The sequence below is a fragment of the Neophocaena asiaeorientalis genome, unplaced genomic scaffold, assembly GCF_003031525.2.
Source record: "Neophocaena asiaeorientalis asiaeorientalis breed wild unplaced genomic scaffold, Neophocaena_asiaeorientalis_V1.1 scaffold196, whole genome shotgun sequence".
Taxonomy (NCBI): Eukaryota; Metazoa; Chordata; class Mammalia; order Artiodactyla; family Phocoenidae; genus Neophocaena; species Neophocaena asiaeorientalis.
In genome coordinates, this window is record NW_020173929.1 from 4,203,417 (window position 1) to 4,225,527 (window position 22,111).

General features: G+C 43.3%; 1 protein-coding gene across 1 annotated transcript in view; it reads left to right on the top strand.

Annotated features, from left to right (window-relative positions):
• The window catches only part of LDLRAD3 (low density lipoprotein receptor class A domain containing 3), a 178,945-nt gene that overhangs the window by 27,216 nt on the left and 129,618 nt on the right, over nt 1–22,111 (top strand). Inside the window, exon 2 of the mRNA XM_024752534.1 lies at nt 13,128–13,253. Within this exon, the coding sequence (XP_024608302.1) occupies nt 13,128–13,253 (126 nt within the window). The remainder of the gene's footprint in view (nt 1–13,127; nt 13,254–22,111) is intronic.

The following is a 22,111-nucleotide window of genomic DNA, read 5'->3' on the forward strand; positions in this document are numbered from 1 at the left end:
AATTTTAGAACATTTTCATCGCCCCCAGAAGAAACCTTCTGTTATTGATTTCTAATTTCATTCCATTGTGACTGGACAACGCGCACGGTATGATTTCACTCCTGTTCAGTGTAGTGAGGTGTGTTCTGTGGCCTCACAGTTGGGATTCCCTGGAGGACGTTTCATGTGCCCCTGAGGAGAAGTGTGTTCTGCGTTGTCGGGCGGAGAGTTCTGTGGTGAAGTCTGAGGTCTCAGTGTATTCAGTGTCGTTCGTGCCTCCTGTTTCCTTGTTGATCCTCAGTATGGTTATTCTATCCATTCTTGAAAATGGGGTATTGAAGTCTCCAACTCTTATTATTTAAATGTCTGTTTCTCCTTTCAGTTCTGTCAGTTCTTGTTTCATGTATTTTGCGGCTCTGTTTTTAGGTGCATATATTATGTCTTCCTGATAGTTTGACCATTTCTTTGTCTTTAGGAACATTTTTTGTCTTAAATTCTATTTATTTGTCTGATATGAGTATTGTCACTCCAGCTCTCTTGATTTGGGGTAGTTTTTTTTTTTAAACCCTCCTGGATTGTTCTAATGTGCAGTCAGGATTGAGTGTCCCTGCTCTTTGAAGATAAATTAGAAGCTGAGGATCGATGTTTTGTCTTTAAAGTCAGCCCAGGGCTACCAAGAGATGATATCCGTGGGATTATGTGATTCCTCCGACTGGTGTTGAAAGCATCATAGAAACCTCTGGATGCCTTGGTGAAAACCTTTCTCGGAGCAAGATTTGTGGTGGGTTAAGTACTGTTATTTTGGAAACAGTTGTTTTCAGGTTACCTCATGACAGAGGTCAGCCTGTCAGAGCAGCTAGAGGCCACCTCTCTGTCTGTGCCCTGTTGACACCACCCAACAAAGGGTTACGCCTGCCTTCTCTGAATAAAAGTCCTGTTATCTGTGGGTATCACTGTGTTTAATCCTCACATCATAGGCCTTGCTCTGGGGCTCTCTGCAGGTGCTGTAGCAACAATTAAGGAGACAGACTCTGAGTTCCAAGGTTGCTCTGTAGCTGTGGATGTGTGGGGAGAGGAGGGGCAAGTAAGAAGGACTGTCAGGCACTTCTTGGAAGCTTAATCAGAAATGAGCTTTCTCTTCACAAGTCTGAAGGTAAAGCATATGCACAGAAATGAGGGTGTTTTAAGAAGGGAAACCTCACAGTTTGTCAGGGGCCCAGAGAGCAGGCAAGGGTGAAGGCTCTGAAAAGTAAAACCTTCTTTAGGCAAAGATGACCCTTACTGCCCAGCAAGATGGAAGGTGGTATAGAACAGATTCTTCATTATTCGTTTTTATTCAAGCTGAAAACTATCTTTGATTCTCCCATCCCCTGACTTTTTTTTTTCCTTTTTACACTTTCTTTTAATTTCTTAGGAGTTGTCCCTTGGATATCACCTTTCATAGAGCTGCTGATGCCTTTTTTGAAGTATTCTTTTTAAGGTGGAAGCCATTCTGTTCTATCTGTGTCTGTTCCCACATCTGTTCTTAATCCCAGGGACTCCGATCCCTTGTCAGGAAGGTTTTCTTCCAAGCACTGAAAGGCCTCTAGAGGCTAAGTTATCTGACCCACATTTATTTATTACCATTTTAGAGGGTTTTTTCCTCTCAACATTTGTCTCTAGGAGAATCAGTTGGGGATGTCTTGGTTTCCTGCTTATAGGTCCTCTGGAATTTGCATTCCAGTACCTAAGCACACAAACAAATGTACCTTCATACACACATGTACGTGCGTTATACATAGCCAGAATAAGTAACCTGAAGAAACCTTAAGGTTATAAAATAATGTCCTAATCCCCAACTTGCTAACTTGTTTTCCTTTTTCCTGTCATTTTTAATAAGATTATCTAAAGGGCAGTGGCAGGCACTTTGAATTCCCTGATCATTTATAGTGCCTTTTTCCCCTGAAAGCCCAAAGAATATGATAGACTTGGCTCTCTTTCGTTCTTCCAGGGCTTTTTGGGAGTGAGGAGGATATTTCCTTGACTTACAGAGCCTCGTAATATCCTTGTGAGTCCATAAAAATTTTCTTTATAAAAAACAAATCTGACACGCCACTTTTTTTATAGATGTCTGCTGGCTCCCAGGATAAGTGTCCAAACTCCTGCCTGTCTCTCTTTCAGCCTTACCTTCTGCCACATTCTGTGTTCTGGATACCCCAACTTCTCCCAGGTCTCTGTATAAACCACACGCTGTCACAGTTCACATCATTCATTTTGCCTGGAATGCCTTTCCTTTTCCTTTTCAGTCACACACTTCTCCTGATTCTTCATACCCAAATAGAATAGCAGTGCGCTGTACCGTGCACCCTGGTCTCCCAGGCTGCGTGGGCTGTGCTCTTTTTTAAAGTTTGTCTTGCACTCTGGCCATCCCTCACATATATTTTTTTTAATTAAAATGTAGTTGGTTCACAATGTTTCAGGTGTACAGCAAAGTGATTCAGTTATACGTATATATGTATGTATATTCTTTTTCAGATTCTTTTCCTTTATAGGTTATTATAAGATATTGGAATATAGTTCCCCGTGCTTTATAGTAGGTCTTCATTGTTTATCTGTTTTATATATAGTGTGGTGTGTGTCCATCACCCACATATTGATTGAGCATGCGTTGCTGGGCAGAAACTGTTTGAAAATAATAGCAGTAACTAATAACTTTAATAATAAGAGCTAATACTGTGTGATAATACTCTATAATACTATCTAACACTATATACTACCGTATTTATAGTATAATATCAAATAGTAATAGCTAATATGTAATATATATGATAGTAGCTAGTACAATATGAACTATCATAGGTAATAGTGGGTTTCAGCGAAAGTCCTAAGCAATTATTATCTTGTCTCATTTAATCCCCACAGCAACCCAACAAGGGAGGTACTGTTCATATCACCGTTTCCTGATAAGGAAATGGAGGCACAGAGAGGTGAAATAACTTTCAGTACATCACATAGCCAGTAAGTGGTCCCAAAGCACTTGGTTCAATATTTGAACCCAGGCAGGCTGACATGCAACCCTGCATTAACTATATAATAGAGTGTTGAAAGGTAAATGTTTATACAGCTTATATAGTTCTTGTATCTTATTGCAATTATCCATTTATTGTCCTTTTTTCCCCTTCCTCTGGGCCTGGTGTCCCTTAGTGGGGCTTCTTGCGAGCAAAAGTTATGTTAACCCCACACTCGGTCCTATGTGTGCTGCAAAGAGACTCTGAGAAGTAACGTTAATGGAACCAGTAACTGAAGAGTAAGGCCTGAGGCGCAGTGGTTGAGAATCCGCCTGCCAATGCAGGGGACACGGGTTCAAGCCCTGGTCCAGGAAGATCCCACATGCTGCGGAGCAACTAAGCCCGTGCGCCACAACTGCTGAGCCTGTGCTCTAGAGCCCACGAGCCACAACTACTGAGCCCGTGTGCCACAACTACTGAAGCCCGTGTGCCTAGAGCCTGTGCTCTGCAACAAGAGAAGCCACCACAATGAGAAGCTCGCGCTCTGCAACAAAGAGTAACTCCTGCTTGCCGCAACTAGAGAAAGCCCATGCACAGCCACGAAGACCCAACGCAGCCAAAATAAATAAATTGATTTATTTTAAAAAAATGAAAATCTTAAAAAAAAACCCAAAACAGTAAGACCTTAGATAGCATAAACATTTCATTGGTTTCCACTTCATTTTTCTCAGGACCATCCATATATGTGAAGAAGAGCAGTTTGTAGAACTGTGAATCGTGTTAGGGACAGGAGAATATTATCGGATTCCTACTAGATGTCAAACATTATGCTGTATTCTCTACATGTAAAATCTCACATTGAAGTCTGTGCTGTCTTTATGCCCCCTTTACAGATGGGGATACTGAGGCCAGTGGAGTTTAAGTGACTTGTCCAAGGTCTCAGCTGTCATGTGGCAGAACTGGGGTAGAAGCCCAGTGGAAATGTTCTCTACCCGAAACCCTTCTTACCTCTTAGCCCAAAGGCTCTAGGCCTCCTATTCTTATTATAAAAGAGGAGATGTTTAGAAAGAATTTTCTGCTTGAATTTTCTCGCAAAGCTGTTTCAACTAGATGCCTTCTTTCTATATTTATATTCCAGTTAGCATGTGGTCTTTTGCTCTCTTCACTCCCCAGTGTGTATCTCTGAAACAGCCAAGATGACATTTTCAGAATCATACACTGCAATATTTGATCAGTGAACTGGTGGAGTCCACTCCAGTAGTCATGTGGAGGTGAACTGCTGGAACAGGCAAAGGGCTTTTTTGCTCAAGCAAAAATAATGAATTTGCAGAGGCTTGGATTCCCAGGCCTGGATTTGGCTTGCTGGGCTGTTTGTCATCTGCATTTGGACCACAATGAAAGGCCTGTTTCTTTCCCTCCCAGACTTCTTAGAGAATCCAGGGATATACTGCTTTTTAAAAAGTCTGTTATTTTTTATAAGGCTCTTTTTGCTTTCTTGCCCCCAACCATGAAGTCATCTTTGACTTTTAAAAGGAACCAGTTTGACTTTTTACAAAATCAACCAGGGGACTGACTACAGTAGCAATTTCAGATCCGTTACGTTCTGTAAAGTCTTTAGCCAGTGATGGCCGCATGTGATATTCACTTTGGGGGTCGGGGATGTGCACGATGATTCAAATTATGTGAATTTTATAATTTGATGTTTTTTCTAATTTATACTTTAATTCCCACAACTTTAATATGAGTGGAATGCTACCTAGCTCGTAGCACATTTCTTATGAGAAATAGGGTTTTTAATTTTTTTAATCAAAGAAACGATCCTGGGCACTTTTACTGATGAGAAGCAAGTTCATACTGACCCCCTTGCATTTCTTCCATTACCGCATTGTTCCCGCCTCCAGGACTTTGCACATGCTGTTCCCTCTGCTTGGAACAGCCTTCTCTCCGCAATCCCACCAGCACCGAAGGTTCATCCATGGCATAGCTGTCTCGTTTGTATCCTCGTTCTTTGAGGTATGACAGAGTTGGTGGATTAATATTAGTGGAATGAATAACGAAATGAGCAAGGCCTCAGACTGCCTAAGCATCCATTGATTTGCACCTGAGCTCTGTGTATGGCGTCTCTGCTGAGGCTAACTTTCCTTTGAGAAGGCTTTTCTGACATCAGCCGCCTCCCCACTTTGAGATTAGGTGTACTCTAGCTCCCCCATCAGAGCACTCATGGCACTGCATGCAGAGGCTCGTTTACCAGCCTGCGTCCTCCCTATCAGTCAGGGAGCGCTGTTGAATCACCACACAACTGACTCAGGGCCTGACAGATAGTAGGATGCTCAGAAATATTTTGTTCTTTGCCGAGAAAGGGCAGTAAAAAAAAATGTTGGCCCCTTGAACCCTATTTTGTACTGTGCACAGGTAAAGTGTAAATCCTTACAAAGTGGACAGACCTGGTTAAGAGTTTTAGTTTTAAAAGGGTCTGATTGCTGGGACAGCAACCATTTGAATACGAGCCCACAGCTTTTTATGTAAAGCTGAGTTGTTTTGTATCTTGGCCACGATCGGGGGAAGAAAGGGTCTGATTGCTGGGACAGCAACCATTTGAATACGAGCCCACAGCTTTTTATGTAAAGCTGAGTTGTTTTGTATCTTGCCCACGATCGGGGGAAGAACAGAGAAACTGTTGAAATAGGGAAAGAGCGTGGAGAGGCCTGTGGTTTTGTTGTGGGTATTCTTCTCATGGTAAGTACACCGTCTGGGATGGGTTAGACTTGACTCGAGGGAGTGATGGTCAGAGCAGGTCCCACACTGGCCCTGTAGCCAGAATTCTTGGAGTGGAACAAAGGAATGATGAGGTCCCTTGCTCTCTGGGCATAGACATAGGTGGAATCTGCCCAAGAAGGGTGTTCACACTTTAATGTTCGTTGGAATTCACCGTGGGCTTAATAAAGATGTAGATTCCCCTAGAGGAGAGGCCCAGGAATCTGCATTTTACAAGCATCCCTGGGGACTCTGCTGTAGGTGGATCACTGGCCTGCCCTTCATGAAACAGTGCTTTACAAGACGGGAAATTCTGGAGAAATATTGGTAAGCGGGACGGTCCATGGAGCGAGAAACTGTCGTTTGTCAGGTCCCTTAGACAGAGGGGAGAGTGCAGTCTGGGAAAGTCAGCTCAAGGAGCAGCTCCCGGAAGGAGGGACACTTTGCATTAGCCCGTGATTATTGTACCCCAGGGAAACCAGCTCCAGCCAAGGCTGATGCTCTGCGCCCAGTGCCAACTTAGAAAGAGAAAAAAAGAGTCATGGTTTCCTTGACTGGATAGGAATGTCGCCTACTCTGTGAAGTATTGAAATACACATGTAAAAATGAAGAGAGACAGAGACAGATGGAGCATAATAGAGCACCAGCAGCAGTGAAGGACCAACGGAATACACACGCAGAGGAACCGGGGGGGTGTTCTCAGCCTGCTTCTAGGAACGTCATCGCCAGCAGGGGAGAATCAGCCCTCCTCGGACCGTCCTGGGCTGGAGGCTTTTCCCGTAGTCATCTGTGGCCAGAAGACAGTACCACTTCCTCAGGAAGGAGGCACTTGATGATCAAAAAGATGCCAAAATAGGAAATATGCATATCCTTTGACCCAGCTGTTTTATCTTAAAGAGATTTTGTACAAGTGGGGAAAATAATGTATGCATCTGCACGTGCGTTGTTGATTGAAAACATCCCAAATGTCCACCAGTGATGGGACTTACAGGTACATAATATGCAGTAAAATTACCCTTAGCTATTAAAAGTGATGGTATGGGGCTTCCCTGGTGGCGCAGTGGTTGACAGTCCGCCTGCCGATGCAGGGGACACGGGTTCGTGCCCCGGTCCGGGAGTATCCCACATGCCGCGGAGCGGCTGGGCCCGTGAGCCATGGCCGCTGAGGCTGCGCGTCCGGAGCCTGTGCTCCGCAACGGGAGAGGCCACAACAGTGAGAGGCCCGCGTACCGCCAAAAAAAAAAAAAAGTGATGGTATGGACCTGTAGTTATCGACATGAAAAGATGTCACGGTATATGGTTAAGTGACAAAAGCCGGTTTCAGAATAGCATAGGATTTTATTCAGGTGCATTTAAGCAAAACTGTATGCCCAGATTTCTATTTATTAATTCAGTTAGTAATTATTGAGTAACTATGTACCAGGCACTTTTCAGGGTATTGGAGGTAGAGCAACAAACAAGATCATGGTTCTCTGCCACTTGGAAGTGAAGTGCTTGGAACCAGCAGCACCGTCATTGCCTGGGAGTGTGTTAGGAATGCAGAATCCCAGGCTCCATTCTAGACCTACTGCATTTTAACATGGTCCTAGGGCTGTCCATTCGCATGCTGTAGTTTGCGGGACCGTGCTTCTGGAGCATGTTGACCAAAATGGCCCCAGTGGGTTTCCCTGGGTGGCGGCAACGTGGGGTAATTTTTGCATTGCCTGTGTCCGTTTCTCATCGTTTGAAATTTTCACGGTGAGCTATGTCTTGAGTTTACAGAGCAAGGATGCTAATTTGGCAGAGTAGCCGGAGGCTCCTGCTTCTGGTTCTGTGGGCTGTCTTGGGCACATACTGGCAGGATCCTGGAGCAGGAATCAGAGGTGAGCAGGAGATAGAGGTCATGACCGTGGCTCCTTTGGGCCATCCCAGAGGTCTGCAAGAGAGACCCTGAATCCCTGCGGCTGTGGCTGGAGCTGTTGCTGCAGCCTGAGAGATGCCACAGGTCTGATGAGCTGAGCTCCTGGCTGTTCTGGCTGAGCAGGGAGGCTCTGGTGTTCAGACTCTGTCCAGCTCTTTTGTGTCATCACTATGGGAGAGTCTGGACCAGCAGCTGTCGACGGCAGACCTGCGCCGCGGTATCTGTCATCCTCCAGGCCCAGTGGGCAACCCTGTGCCCTGCCTGAGCAGATTGGGAGGTACAGGCATGCTGCCTGGTGAAGAGCATTTCTGTCCAAGGCTTGGGAAGTTCTGGCCATGCAGACAGGGGGTCTGAGCCCTTTCCTTGGGGTCTCTCTTGAATCTGGTCCCTGATGAGGGGTTTGGCAGGATGTGACCCTATAGCGTCCCACCTAAAGCATAGGTGTAGTTGAAAGAGGGTAGACGCAGGGGCATGAGGACTGGATTACAGACCAGTCTGATCCTAAATTAACTAAGTGACTTTGGGCAAGTCCCAAATTACCTCCTCGGGCCTCAGTTTTTTCATCTGTGAGTCATGAGACTCAGTTATTGAGTGAAGCTGTGTGGCCTACCTGCTGGGCCCCAGATGTTATGCAGAGGAAGATGGGGTCTTTGTTATGAGGGCATCACGACCTGGTGACACAGGGACATCTCTTGGTTCCCCTCTCATTCTGACATGATCCCCAAATGCTGCTCTGAGGGCTTTGGCCTTCCTGCGTTTTTGTTTAGGGCGATAGTGAGTAGAGGTTATTGCAGATTTATGTCCTTGCTGGTTAAAAAAAAAAAAAAAAGAGTCGACAATTGTGTTAGTCCTTCCTCCACTCCCATCTAGTTTTAAAAAGTGTTTTATTTTACTGATCCGTGAAATCCAGAACTGTGGCATTCAGGCTCTAAAAGGAAGGGGAGGGCTCAGATCAGGAAATAAACCAACCCCCAGGAGAGCCCTGAGCCCTGTCTTGCTGCTGGTGAAAGCTGCTGCTTTGAAAAGTTCATGGAGCAGGTCCTTGAAGAGCGGTGGATTCAAGTGCTCAGTGGGATGGAGTCGCCCTGCCTGCCTTTGTCAGGGAAGTTTTACACTCAGAGCTGGTCTTCTACTTCTGCCAGGGGCTGCTGAGTTTCCTGCTGAAATCTCCCCTTCGTGGAAATCGTGGTGGGCTGGGGCCAATCCAGACTTTGTCCGGGAAGCCCCCGGGGCCCACGGGGGCTCGTGCAGACAGGGAGCTGCTTGCCAGCGGTGGGCTTCTCTCTGAGCCTCTGCCAGGCGCTCAGCAGGCCTTCTGTGATCTGCCTCACCGTTGCCTGAGCAGGGGTGTGCGGGTGCAGATGTAAATCATAACAGGACAGGCTGCCTGACAGAGACGGCAGCTGAGCATCCCTGGCAAGGCAGGGAGTCTCGTTAGTGATTCCTGAAGAGGGTGCAGGGCCGAGGCCAAAGAGCTGGTCAATTGAATGGTAGCTAATGCATTTATAATTACCCTTATTCTCTTTTTCTTTGTCTCATAAAGTCCAGTCCTTGGAGCTGGGCTGGGCCTTAGAAGTGTCGAAGGAGGCCGTAGAGTAGGTGAGTCAAGAAGTAAAGTTTGAGCCTTGACTCTGTTTTTCAGCTGTGTCAGGCGCCTTCACTTCTGGACCTGTTATCTTTTCTGTAAAATGGGTTTTTGTGAGGAGGAAATGAGATGATATCTGTAAAATAGAGCACAATGCTCGGCCCATACTAAGCATCCAGTAAGTGCTAGCTGTGATTACCCAGCCCCACTCTCTCCTTTTATGGGCTCATTTGTATATCCGGCAGTATTGATTAGGTACCGTGGTAGGCACTGTACAGTTGCAGCTCCTTCAAGAATGGTGGATGAAAGTATTCAGGTGAGTGTGTGTGCATCAAAGCTCTGCACAAAGCCAGTGACATCTATCCTATGAAGGAAAAGAAAGAAACAGTAAGGGCTAGAGTGCCTGAGGGTAGGGAGCGAGGTCTCTCCTGTAGCGAGTGCACTGCTTAAGGAGACCTCAATAAAGCAGAGGAGTGAGCCATGCTGACCTCTGGGAGAAAGACAGTCCAAGCAGAGGGAACCACAGGCTGCAAAGGTCCTGAGGCAGGACTGTGCCTGATGGGCTTGAGGAGGAGCTGGGAGGCCAGTGTTAGCCAGAGCACGGCGAGTAGGTAGGCATGAAATTAGAGGGGGTCCCCCGGAGTGGCACGATGCTGTGATGGCGTCTGTGGGCTTTTCTAAAGTGTTGGGAGGGCAGAGACGTTTTGAATGGAGGAGTGACGTGTTGAGTTTACAGGGAAACGCTCTCAGGTTAGATGTCAAAGCCTATAGGTAGCTTTTCTGCCCTGATCCCTGAAAGGGTGACGGGAGCAAGGAGGCCCGATCCTCTGATTTGAGCATCCATCCCTGGATCTTACCTGTGACAGTTATTGCCATGGCGTCTGCTTACTGGGGACTTTCTATTTCCTACATCTCTTCTGTGTTTATTAATTGGACTTCTTCTCCCTCATTTATGTATTTATTCAACAATTATGGGTCCAGCAGATCTCTGGGTTACAATCCAATACTATTGTTGTCCGTTTTGTTGCTCAAATTGTTCTAGCTTTGGCCATTGGGAGCCCCTGCAGGTTGACTCCTGTGTCCTTTGGACATGCCTCCATCGTATTTTAAGCACTTCTTCACTTTCTGGCAACACAAGACACTCCAGGTTCATCTTGCATTTTCCCCCAGGAATGAGCCACTTCTCCAGGGAGCCCTGGTTCTCTTTATTGGATCATAGAATTTAGAAACCAGGATCTAGGCGCTGGCTGTGCTTATTGCTATTGGGGTGTACTGCTTCTAGTCTTTCTTAGCAGATGGGCTAGGAAATATATGTACGTACACTAACCCACGCACACACACAGATCTCTATTTCTATCGATCTATCCATCCACCCATCCATCTATCCATCTATCTGTCTTTACAAACCTTGAGTTCATATTCATGCCTTCAATTCCAGTCCAAAGCCTCGGGGTTCATTTTCGTCTTCTCACTCTCTTTATTTGCGATTTCTTCCTCTGATAGTGAGAAACCTTGCTCTTATTATCTGTAATATACTTACCTATTTGTTCAACCCTAGTACTACACAAAAGGCAGTTTCAGAATTGCTGATTCATACCCCTGTGAGAAACAAATATAACTAGAGTACTTGTGAACAGTTCTTTTTTTCTTTAGCCTTATAGAATCCAGGCAAAATAATGTTTACCAGAGTTACGTGGGCTACTTCTTTTCTGCCCCACCTCCTTCAGTGTGGTGCTGTTATTCATCTGTGATATAGTCATGTTCATTTGTTGCTGTTTATATCTCATTCTGAGCCCTGCCCCCAACACACACATGCACACACACGTGCACACGCACATGGGTTTGATTTTAGTTGTTTACATTTTGGGTATGTGAGATATTATCGTGGTTCTAAGAGTCAGAGCTATACAAATAGACTCAGAGAAGTATGCACCCTTCTCATCCCTGCTGCCTTGTTCCATTCCCATTTCCCTATTCTTTCCAACCTTTTCTCACCCACCCCCTGTAGGTAACCAGTCTCTTTGGTTTCTGGTTTATCCTTCCTATATTTCTTTTGCATAGATGAACCAGTACATGTATGTTTTCTTAGATCCCCTTCTTTTGCTATATGGAGGGGTAAAGTACTGTAGATACTCTTTTGCACTTTGCTTGTTTCGCTTAACAGTATGTCCTGGAGATCACTTCCTATTTAGCAGCCCAAGGATCAATTTTAAAGTTCTATAAGCCTAGTGATGTGATGATGATGATGATAAATAGCATAAGTTTTACCATTAATTGAGCATCTACTGTATGCCATGCTCTGTGCCAAGCATTTGATATAGATTATCACACTGAATCCTTCCCTGGGCCCTATGAGATAGATATTACCTCCAGTTTACCAATGAGGAAACTGAGGCTCAGTTGTATTTAGCAACTTGCCCAAGGTCATAAAGATTAGAGCCAGAATTTGAACACAGGACACTCTCTCCCAAGTTTGTGCATTGTGAAGAGCACACCAGCACCATTAGAGTACTTTCAGGTTAAAACAAAGCCATGTGGGTTTTTAAAATCTAGCCACGTCCCAGGCTTAAAATCCCTGTTGATAGTGTATCAGCTGTTCCCAAAGTTGGCATGTTATACTGATGACGAGAATATGAAGGTAATCTACTGCCTGTTCGTTCCAAAGAAATAGCCCCTTCCCTCTTGAGGACCATGGGTCCTGCCTCTAAGACAGGAGACAAAAGGGATGCTAGGTGGGGCCTGCTACCTGGGATACAGCAACAGATCCCATCACACCTTAGAATCACAAGCCAGAGCCGCCAGCACCATTAACAGGAAAGTACATTACCCCACAGGGCTGTTTGGTTAGCAGGACATCAATCAAGCTTGAGTTACAGCAGTTCTGTTAAAACTCTTTGTATAGCAGGAGTGGAAGAAGGGTTTCTCTGAGCAGGGTTCTGGCCTCTGTTGTGAGAAGTGACAGCCTCTGGCAGAGAGGCAGTACAGTTGAACGTGGCTTCTGGACTCTGAGTACTGGGGCCCTCACCCCAGCACCATGTTTTCTAGCCGTGTAACCCTGGGCAAGTCACTTTACCTCTTCAGAGCGTTTCTGTGAAATGAGGAAAAGAAGCACACCCGTCTTTGTCAGGGGTTCCCAAGACCACCTTCGGTTTCAGTGATTTACTAGAAGGAATCGTAGAACTCAGCATACAGTCATACCCACAGCTATGATTGATTACAGTGAAAGGATACAAAGCAAAACCAACAGAGGGAAGAGGTGAAGGAGTGAAGTCAGAGGAAAACAAGTCCAGGCTTCCAGAGTCCTTGCCCAGTGCAGTCACACAGGAGGCCCTTCATTCCCCCAGCAGCAAATGTGACATAACGTGTGAAATGCTTTCTCCCAGGGAAGCTCATTAGAGGCTCAGTGCCCAGGGTTTTTACTGAGAGCTGATCATGCAGGCACCCTCTGCCCAACATGTACCCAAATCCCAAACTCTCAGAAGAAAGGCAGGTGTTCAGCATAAATGCACTGTTTGCATGGATAGTGTAGGCACAGTGAGCCGTCCTCAGGAGAGGATGATGCAAACCTTCCCGACATCCAATTTCCCAGGTGCCAGCCAAGCGAGGGCCAACTTTGCAAGCAAGCCTTTCTAAGGATGGCAGCCTCAGGCCTCTTGAGCCCTGCTGGCGTGGAGGCTGGGTTTGGCCTATTTGGGACCTTGGTGGCAGTGGATGAGCCACTCCCTTCCTGGAGGATGACACATGTGGGCTTCTAGTCTGGCTGGGTATTGGAGGTGGGTGCTGGTGGTAAGAAACTTTGGGGACTTCAAGGTAGATGTAAAAGCCCCCAGTTGCACACTCTGAGTCAGCGGCATGGGTATGTGGTGGTCAGAAAACTTATCCTCCTGACGTCTCGTTGTTTGTCTCGTCTGTCCTCCTGCAGCCAAGGCTAAATCGAAATGCGGCCCGACCTTCTTCCCCTGTGCCAGCGGCATCCACTGCATCATTGGCCGCTTCCGGTGTAACGGGTTTGAGGATTGCCCCGACGGCAGCGACGAAGAGAACTGCAGTAAGTGCTGGGGCCTGTGTACCACGCTCCCCTGTTCATTCCCGCCGGTGGACCTTCCATCCTGGCCGCTCTCATCTGTGTGCTTCTTACACCCACAGGCTTGGGCCTTTTCTCTCGTTACCTGGAATCTATTTGTTACTGCTTACTTCTTGTGTGATTGTGTAGATGCTCAGCTACCATTTATCAGGGCATTTGCTAAGTACACTGGGCCTGGGGCATACTTTGTTTTCAGTTGTGATGATGGCTCTGCAAATGTACGTGTGTTATCCCCATCAACACATAAGGACTTGAAGTATGAGAGGTCAGTGGACTCATCCAGAGTCACATAGCTTATCAGCTGCAGAGCCAGTTCCAGGCTCGTTCAGATGCTCATCTGATGGACCCTGCCACTCAGCACCCCACGTCTAGGTGCTTGCTTTCCTTCTCATTTTGAATTCTTTAAAAAAAGATGTTTATATATTAATTATATACATACTACAAGAATATGCTCTTGGAAGTTGCCATATGATCCAACAATCCCACTCCTGGGCATATATCCGGAGAAACCTCTAATTCGAAAAGACACATGCACCCCAGTGTTCATGGCAGCACTATTTACAATAGCCAGGACATGGAAGCAACCTAAATGTCCATTGACAGATGAATGGATAAAGAAGATGTGATACATATAAACAATGGACTATTACTCAGCCATTAAAAAGAATGCAGTAATGCCATTTGCAGCAACATGGATGGACCTGGAGATTATCACACTAAGTGAAGTAAGTCAGACAGAGAAAGACAAATATCATATGATATCACTTATTTGTAGAATCTAAAATATGACACAAGTGAACTTATTTACAAAACGGAAATGGACTCACAGACATAGAAAACCAATTTATGGTTACCAAAGGGAAAAAAGGGTGGAGGGAGGAGTAAATTAGGAGTATGGGATAAACAGATACAAACTACTATATATAAAAAAGATAAACAACAAGGTCCTAGTGGATAGCACAGGGAACTATATTCAATATCTTGTAATAAACCATAATGGAGAAGAATATGAAAAAGAAAACATGTGTGTGTATAACTGTGAATCACTTTGCTGTACATATGAAACTAACACAACATTGGAAATCAAGTATACATCAATGTTTAAAAAAGAATATGCTCGAGCACGGCGAGTAGCATGAGGGGCGGAGCCTTGGGAGCTCCAGGATCATGAGTTGCAGCGGGGATAAGGGAGGATGGGGGCGTCGGCTGCTTCTGCTAGACGCTAAGGAATGCCTCTGGACCTGGATCCAAAACAGGCTCTTCATATCCACCAGGCACAGAGGACAACAACTGGCTGGAGGACTGAGTGGAGTGCAGAAGACCGGCCACTCTGTGCCTTTCGATTGGAGAATTTAACCCATTTACGTGTAAGCCGTGTGGCTGACAGGGCCTTGGTTCTCCAGCCGGGTGTCAGGCCGGACCCTCTGGGGTGGGAGAGCCGAGTTCAGGACACTGGACCACCAGAGACTTCCTAGCCTCACGTAATATCAATTGGCGAGAGCTCTCCCAGAGATCTCCATCTCAACGCTAAGACCCAGCTCCACTCAACGACCAGCAAGCTCCAGTGCTGGACACCCTATGCCAAACAACTAGCAAGACAGGAACACAACCCCACCCATTAGCAGAGAGGCTGCCTAAAATCATAAGTTCACAGACACCCCAAAAACATACCACTGGACGCGGTCCTGCCCACCAGAAAAACAGGATCCAGCCTCATCCACCAGAACACAAGCAAGCACCAGTCCCCTCCACCCGAAAGCCTACACGACCCACTGAACCAACTGGGGGCAGACAACAAAAACGACAGGAACCACGAACCTGCAACCTGTGAAAAGGAGACCCCAAACACAGTAGGTTAAGCAAAATGAGAAGACAGAGAAATATGCAGCAGATGAAGGAGCAAAGTAAAAACATAAACAAACACCAGACCAAACAAATGAAGAGGAAATAGGCAGTCTACCTGAAAAAGGATTCAGAGTAATGAGAGTAAAGATGATCCAAAATCTTGGAAATAGAATGGAGAAAATGCAAGAAACGTATAACAAGGACCTAGAAGAACTAAAGAGCAAACAAACAATGATGAGCAACACAATAAATGAAATTAAAAGTTCTCCAGAAGGAATCAATAGCAGAATAACTGAGGCAGAAGAACGGATAAGTGACCTGGAAGATAAAATAGTGGAAATAACTACTGCAGAGGAGAATAAAGAAAAAAGAATGAAAAGAATTGAGGACAGCCTCAGAGACCTCTGGGACAACATTAAATGCACCAACATTCGAATTATAGGGGTCCCAGAAGAAGAAGAGAAAAAGAAAGGACTGAGAAAATATTTGAAGGGATTATAGTTGAAAACTTCCAGAATATAGGAAAGGAAATAGTCAATCTAGTCCTGGAAGCACAGAGTCCCATACAGGATAAATCCAAGGAGAAACACACCAAGACACATATTACTCAAACTATCAAAAATTAAATACAAAGAAAAAAATATTAAAAGCAACAAGGGAAAAGCAACAAATAACATACAAGGGAATCCCCATAAGGTTAACAGCTGATCTTTCAGTAAAAACTCTGTAAACCAGAAAGGAGTGGCAGGACATATTGAAAGTGATGAAAGGGAAAAACCTACGATGAAGATTACCCAGCAAGGATCTCATTCAGATTCTATGGAGAAATTAAAACCTTTACAGACAAGCAAATCTAAGAGAATTCAGCACCACCAAACCAGCTTTACAACAAATGCCAAAGGAACTTCTCTAGGCAGGAAACACAAGAGAAGGAAAAGACCTACAATAACAAACCCAAAGCAATTAAGAAAATGGTAATAGGAACATAAATATCAATAATTGCCTTATATGTAAATGGATTAAATGCTCCAACCAAAAGGCATAGACTGGCTGAATGGATACAAAAACAAGACCCGTATATATGCTATCTACAAGAGACCCACTTCAGACCAAGGGACACATACAGACTGAAAGTGAGGGGATGGAAAAAGATACTCCATGCAGATGGAAAACAGAAGAAAGCTGGAGTAGCAATTCTCATATTAGACAAAATAGACTTTAAAATAAAGACGATTACAAGAGACAAAGAAGGACACTACATAATGATCAAGGGATCGATCCAAGAAGAAGATATAACAACTGTAAATATTTATTCACCCAACATAGGAGCACCTCCATACATAAGGCAAATGCTAACAGCCATAAAAGGGGAGATCGACAGTAACACATTCATAGTAGGGGACTTTAACACCCCACTTTCACCAATGGACAGATCATCCAAAATGAAAATTAATAAGGAAACACAAGCTTTAAATGACGCATTAAACAAGATGGACTTAATTAATATTTATAGGACATTCCATCCAAAAACAATAGAATACACTTTCTTCTCAAGTGCCCATGAAACATTCTCCAGGATAGATCATATGTTGGGTCACAAATCAAGCCTTGGCAAATTTAAGAAAATTGAAATCATATCAAGTATCTTTTCTGACCACAACGCTGTAAGACTAGATATCAATTACGGGAGAAAAACTGTAAAAAAATACAAACACAGGGAGGCTAAACAATACACTACTAAATAACCAAGAGATCACTGAAGAAATCAAAGAGGAAATCAAAAAATATCTAGAGACAAATGACAGTGAAAACACGATGACCCAAAACCTATGGGATACAGCAAAAGCAGTTCTAAGAGGGAAGTTTATAGCAATACAATCCTACCTCAAGAAACAAGAAACATCAATAAACAACCTAATCTTACACCTAAAGCAATTAGAGAAAGAAGAACAAAAAACCCCCCAAAGTTAGCAGAAGGAAAGAAATCATAAAGAACAGATCAGAAATAAATGAAAAAGAAATGAAGGAAACAGTAGCAAAGATCAGTAAAACGAAAAGCTGATTCTTTGAGAAGATAAACAAAATTGATAAAACATTAGTCAGACTCATCAAGCAAAAGAGGGAGAAGACTCAAATCAACAGAATTAGAAAAGAAACAGGAGAAGTAACGACTGACACTGCAGAAATACAAAGGATCATGAGAGATTACTACAATCAACTATATGCCAATAAAATGGGCAACCTGGAAAAAATGGACAAATTCTTAGAAAAGCACAACCTTCCAAAACTGAACCAGGAAGAAATAGAAAATATAAACAGACCAATCACAAGCCCTGAAATTGAGACTGTGATTAAAAATCTTCCAACAAAAAAAAAAAAAAAAAAAAAAATCTTCCAACAAACAAAAGCCCGGGACCAGATGGCTCCACAGGCGAATTCTATCAAACATTTAGAGAAGAGCTAACACCTGTCCTTCTCAAACTCTTCTAAAATATAGCAGAGGGATGAACGCTCCCAAACTCATTCTACGAGGCCACCATCACCCTGATACCAAAACCAGACAAAGATGTCACAAAAAAACTACAGGCCAATATCACTGATGAACATAGATGCAAAAATCCTCAACAAAATACTAGCGAACAGAATCCAAGAGCGCATGAAAAGGATCGTACATCTTGATCAAGTGGGGTTTATCCCAGGAATGCAAGGATTCTTTAATATATGCAAATCAATCAATGTGATACACCATATTAAAAAATTGAATGATGAAAACCATATGGTAATCTCAATAGATGCAGGAAAAGCTTTTGACAAAATTCAACACCCATTTATGATAAAAACCCTCCAGAAAGTAGGCATAGAGGGACCTTACCTCAACATAATACAGGCCATATATGACAAACCCACAGCAAACATTGTTCTCAGTGGTGAAAAACTGAAACCGTTTCCACTAAGATCAGGAACAAGACAAGGTTGCCCAGTCTCATGGCTATTATTCAATTAGTTTTGGAAGTTTTAGCCCCAGCAATCAGAGAAGAAAAAGAAATAAAAGGAATCCAAATCGGAAAAGAAGAAGTAAAACTGTAACTGTTTGCAGTTGACATGATACTATACATAGAGCTTCCTAAAGATGCTACCAGAAAACTCCTAGAGCTAATCAATGAATTTGGTAAAGTAGCAGGATACAAAATTAATGCACAGAAATCTCTCGCATTCCTATACAGTAATGATGAAAAATCTGAAAGAGAAATTAAGGAAAGACTCCCATTTACCATTGCAACAAAAAGAATAAAATACCTAGAAATAAACCTACCTAAGGAGACAAAAGACCTGTATGCAGACAACTACAGGACACTGGTGAAAGAAATTAAAGATGATACAAACTGATAGAGAGATATACCATGTTCTTGAATTGGAAAAATCAACTTTGTGAAAATGACTCTACTACCCAAAGCAATCTACAGATTCAACAAATACCATATGCTAACACATATATACAGAATCTAAAAAAAAAAAGGTTCTGAAGAACTTAGGGGCAGGACAGGAATAAAGGTGCAGATGTAGAGAATGGACTTGAGGACATGGGGTGGGGGGAAGCTGGGATGAAGTGAGAGAGTGGCATGGACATATATACACTACCAAATGTAAAATTGATAGCTAGTGGGAAGCAGCCGCATAGCACAGGGAGATCAGCTCTGTGCTTTGTGACCACCTAGAAGGGTGGGATAGGGAGGTTGGGAGGGAGATGCAAGAAGGAGGGGATATGGGGATATATGTATATGTATAGCTGATTCACCTTGTTATACAGCAGAAACTAACACAACATTGTAAAGCAATTATACTCCAATGAAGATGTTAAAAAAAAAAGAATATGCTCCTGGAAAAAAATCCAAGTAGTATAGAAAGCTAAAGTGTTCCTTGACTTGTGACCACCTGATTCCTTTTACCTGGTATATAATATTCCATGGTATCAACACACAGACAGACACACACACACCTCCTCTTGTTCTCTCTACACCTCCTGCCTCTTAGCAGTCTTGGTGTTGAAGCTCACCTCACTACTCCTTGGCCTGGATATACTGGTGCCTTGCTTGGCAGCATCTCTGTGTCCAAATCCACACTCAGCAGTTTCAGTGACCTTCAGGTGTCCCTTTCCCGCCTTTCACGCTGTTCCAGCTCCCCCAGCAGTTCGCTTTGTACCTGCTTCTGGTTCCTCTGGTCACTGCTTAGTTTATTCTTTTTCTTTTCCCCTTCAATGTTTAGACTGCTGGAGCCTTTCTAACTGTAGTTGGCTCTTGACAAACTTACACATTTACCTTCTGCACTTATATATTTTAATAACCCTTTTCTCTTCTGATTATTGTAAAGAACTTGCGAAATATAGAAAAGTATAAAGAGGAAAGAAAAAATGCCTAGAAGGCAATGCTGTTAATATGTGGGTTATTTTGTGATAGTCATCCCCCCTACCCTATCTGTCTACCTATCATCTATCTTCTCTAATATGTTTAATTGAGATGTCCTCTTTATTGTGACCATTTCCTCATGTTATTAAGTTTTTTCGAAGCATAAGTTTTAATGACTCCAGGGATTGTTTTGATAAACTGATTTTCCCTTACCCTGTTGGTTCTATTTTAAGTCTTTGAGGAGGAGAGTGACTATCTCCTGTGTTCTTTTGTCTTTCCAGGGAACAATCATTGCTGTACTGTCCCAAGAGGGACACAGAGAGTTTATAACTCTACTGTATGCATTCTCCTGTTGCCTTATTTCACCTTCTGGGTCTCAAATGGCAGAGATATGGCAGAGCTGCTAGATTGCTGAATGGTTAGTAAGTAGAGGGGCTGAACGCCAGCTTAGCGAGGAGGGTGCATATCCCTAACAGGGTAGGGGCCTGACTGAGCAAAATGACTCTGGAGCTGGGGTCTGGCCTCAGATTTGTGTTCTGCCCTAGGGAAGCACCAGTTGGGCTTCTTACATAATCTCCTTGCACAGTGGTTTTCTCTAGAATGGAGGTACTGACAGCCTGCTTTCCAGGTTTGTTGTGAGGGTTAGATGAGATAATATCTGAAAAGTGCTAGTGTGGTACTAAGTACTGTCCATAGGGATCTTATCACGGAAGGGGGGAATTTTATATATATCATCATACATATGTACTAGAGAGTAATTCAATGGCAATAAAAACAAGTGTGATGCATTACAGTATGTACATTCTAAATGATTGTGTCATCCTGTGTACTGTTTGCCATAATTAAGAACCCTGTATGATTAAATGTTTGGATATTGGTCTTTAATTGTCTAAATGCGTAAATTATATTCACTCTAAATTAAGCCAATGAGGATTAAGCCAGCATTTTCCTCTGGCATATCTGCCATTTGAAAAGAGTGGTTCTCACTCACTGTTCTGAAAACTGGTAAATAAAAGGAAAGAATCAAGCATTTATCCTCCCTTTCATATATGAATTACACTTCTGAGTAATTAAATAGCTGACTTAGAAAAGTTTTTTTTTTATTGAAGAATACCAGCTAATAGAAGAATGAGAGAATTAGAGTATGTCTATTTTATAACCCCTAATGAAGAAATGGATCATCAAATGGCTGCTAAAACCATTAGATGAAAAATTGAAAGGGAGCTTTATGATGTATGGATCAGGCAGAAAAGTCCCGAAACGGGCAGTCAATCTTCTCACAGATGACTTTGAATCAGTATTGCTTCACTTCAAGTGGATTGTAGAAACCTTATCACTCTGTGGATCTCTCTGTATTATAGTTGTCTTAAATAGTACATCTTCATGCTTTAAAAATCCCAAAAGATGGGCTTCCCTGGTGGCGCAGTGGTTGAGAGTCCGCCTGCCGATGCAGGGGACACGGGTTCGTGCCCCGGTCCGGGAAGATCCCACATGCCGCAGAGCGGCTGGGCCCGTGAGCCATGGCCGCTGAGCCTGCGCGTCCGGAGCCTGTGCTCCGCAACGGGAGAGGCCACAACAGTGAGAGGCCTGCGTACCGCAAAAAAAAAAAAAAAAAAATCTTAAAAAAAAAAAATCCCAAAAGACAATGTTTTAATGTTTGCTTTAACTTTTCAAGTATGTTTAAAAGAACTCCAGAGGAGAAGATTCATCTATTATATTTACCCAGATATTTACCATTTTGGTTGCTCTTCCTTCGTTCCGGATGTTCCAGGTTTTTTTCTGGTATCATTTTCCTTCTGTCTGAAGAACTTCCTTTAGCAATTCTTTTAAAGCAGGTCTGCTGGCAACAAATTCTCTTAATTTTCCTTCATCTGAGAGTGTCTTTATTTCACCTGCTTTCCTAAAGGATATGTTTACTGCATGTAGAATTCTGAGGTGGCAGTTCTTTTCTTTAAAGTACTTTAAAAATGTTGTGCCACTTCCCCTGGCTTCTCTTGTTTCCAGTGAGAAATTTGCAGTTATTTTAAACTGTTTTCCCTTAGAGACTACACCACTTTTATCTGGCTGCTTTGAAGATTTGTTTTGTTTTCGGTTTTTACCACTTGGATGACAGTGTGTCTTGGATGACAGTGTGTCTGGGTACGTGGATCTCTTTGTTTATCCTGTTTAGGGTTCTCTTTGAATCTGTAGGGTTTTGTCTTTTGCTGTACTTAGTACATTTTCAACTATTCTCTCTCTCTTTTTTTAAATTGAAATATAGTTGATTTACAATCAATCCTCTTTCTGTTTTTCTTGTGGGATTCTGATAACAATTTTAGGTCCCTGAAACTCTGTCCATTTTTTAATCAATCTTTTTTCTTTTTATTATCCAGATTGGATAATTTCTATTACTCTTTTGTCAGGTTTACTTTTTCCTCTGTCATCTCCAGTCTACTTTCGAGCCCACACAATGTGACTCTTTTTTACTTTGGTTACTATATTTTTCAGTTCTGAAATTTCCTTTTGGTTCTTCTTTACATCTTGTGTTCCTCTGCTGAGACTTTCTATTTTCCATTTGTTTCGAGAGTGTTTGTG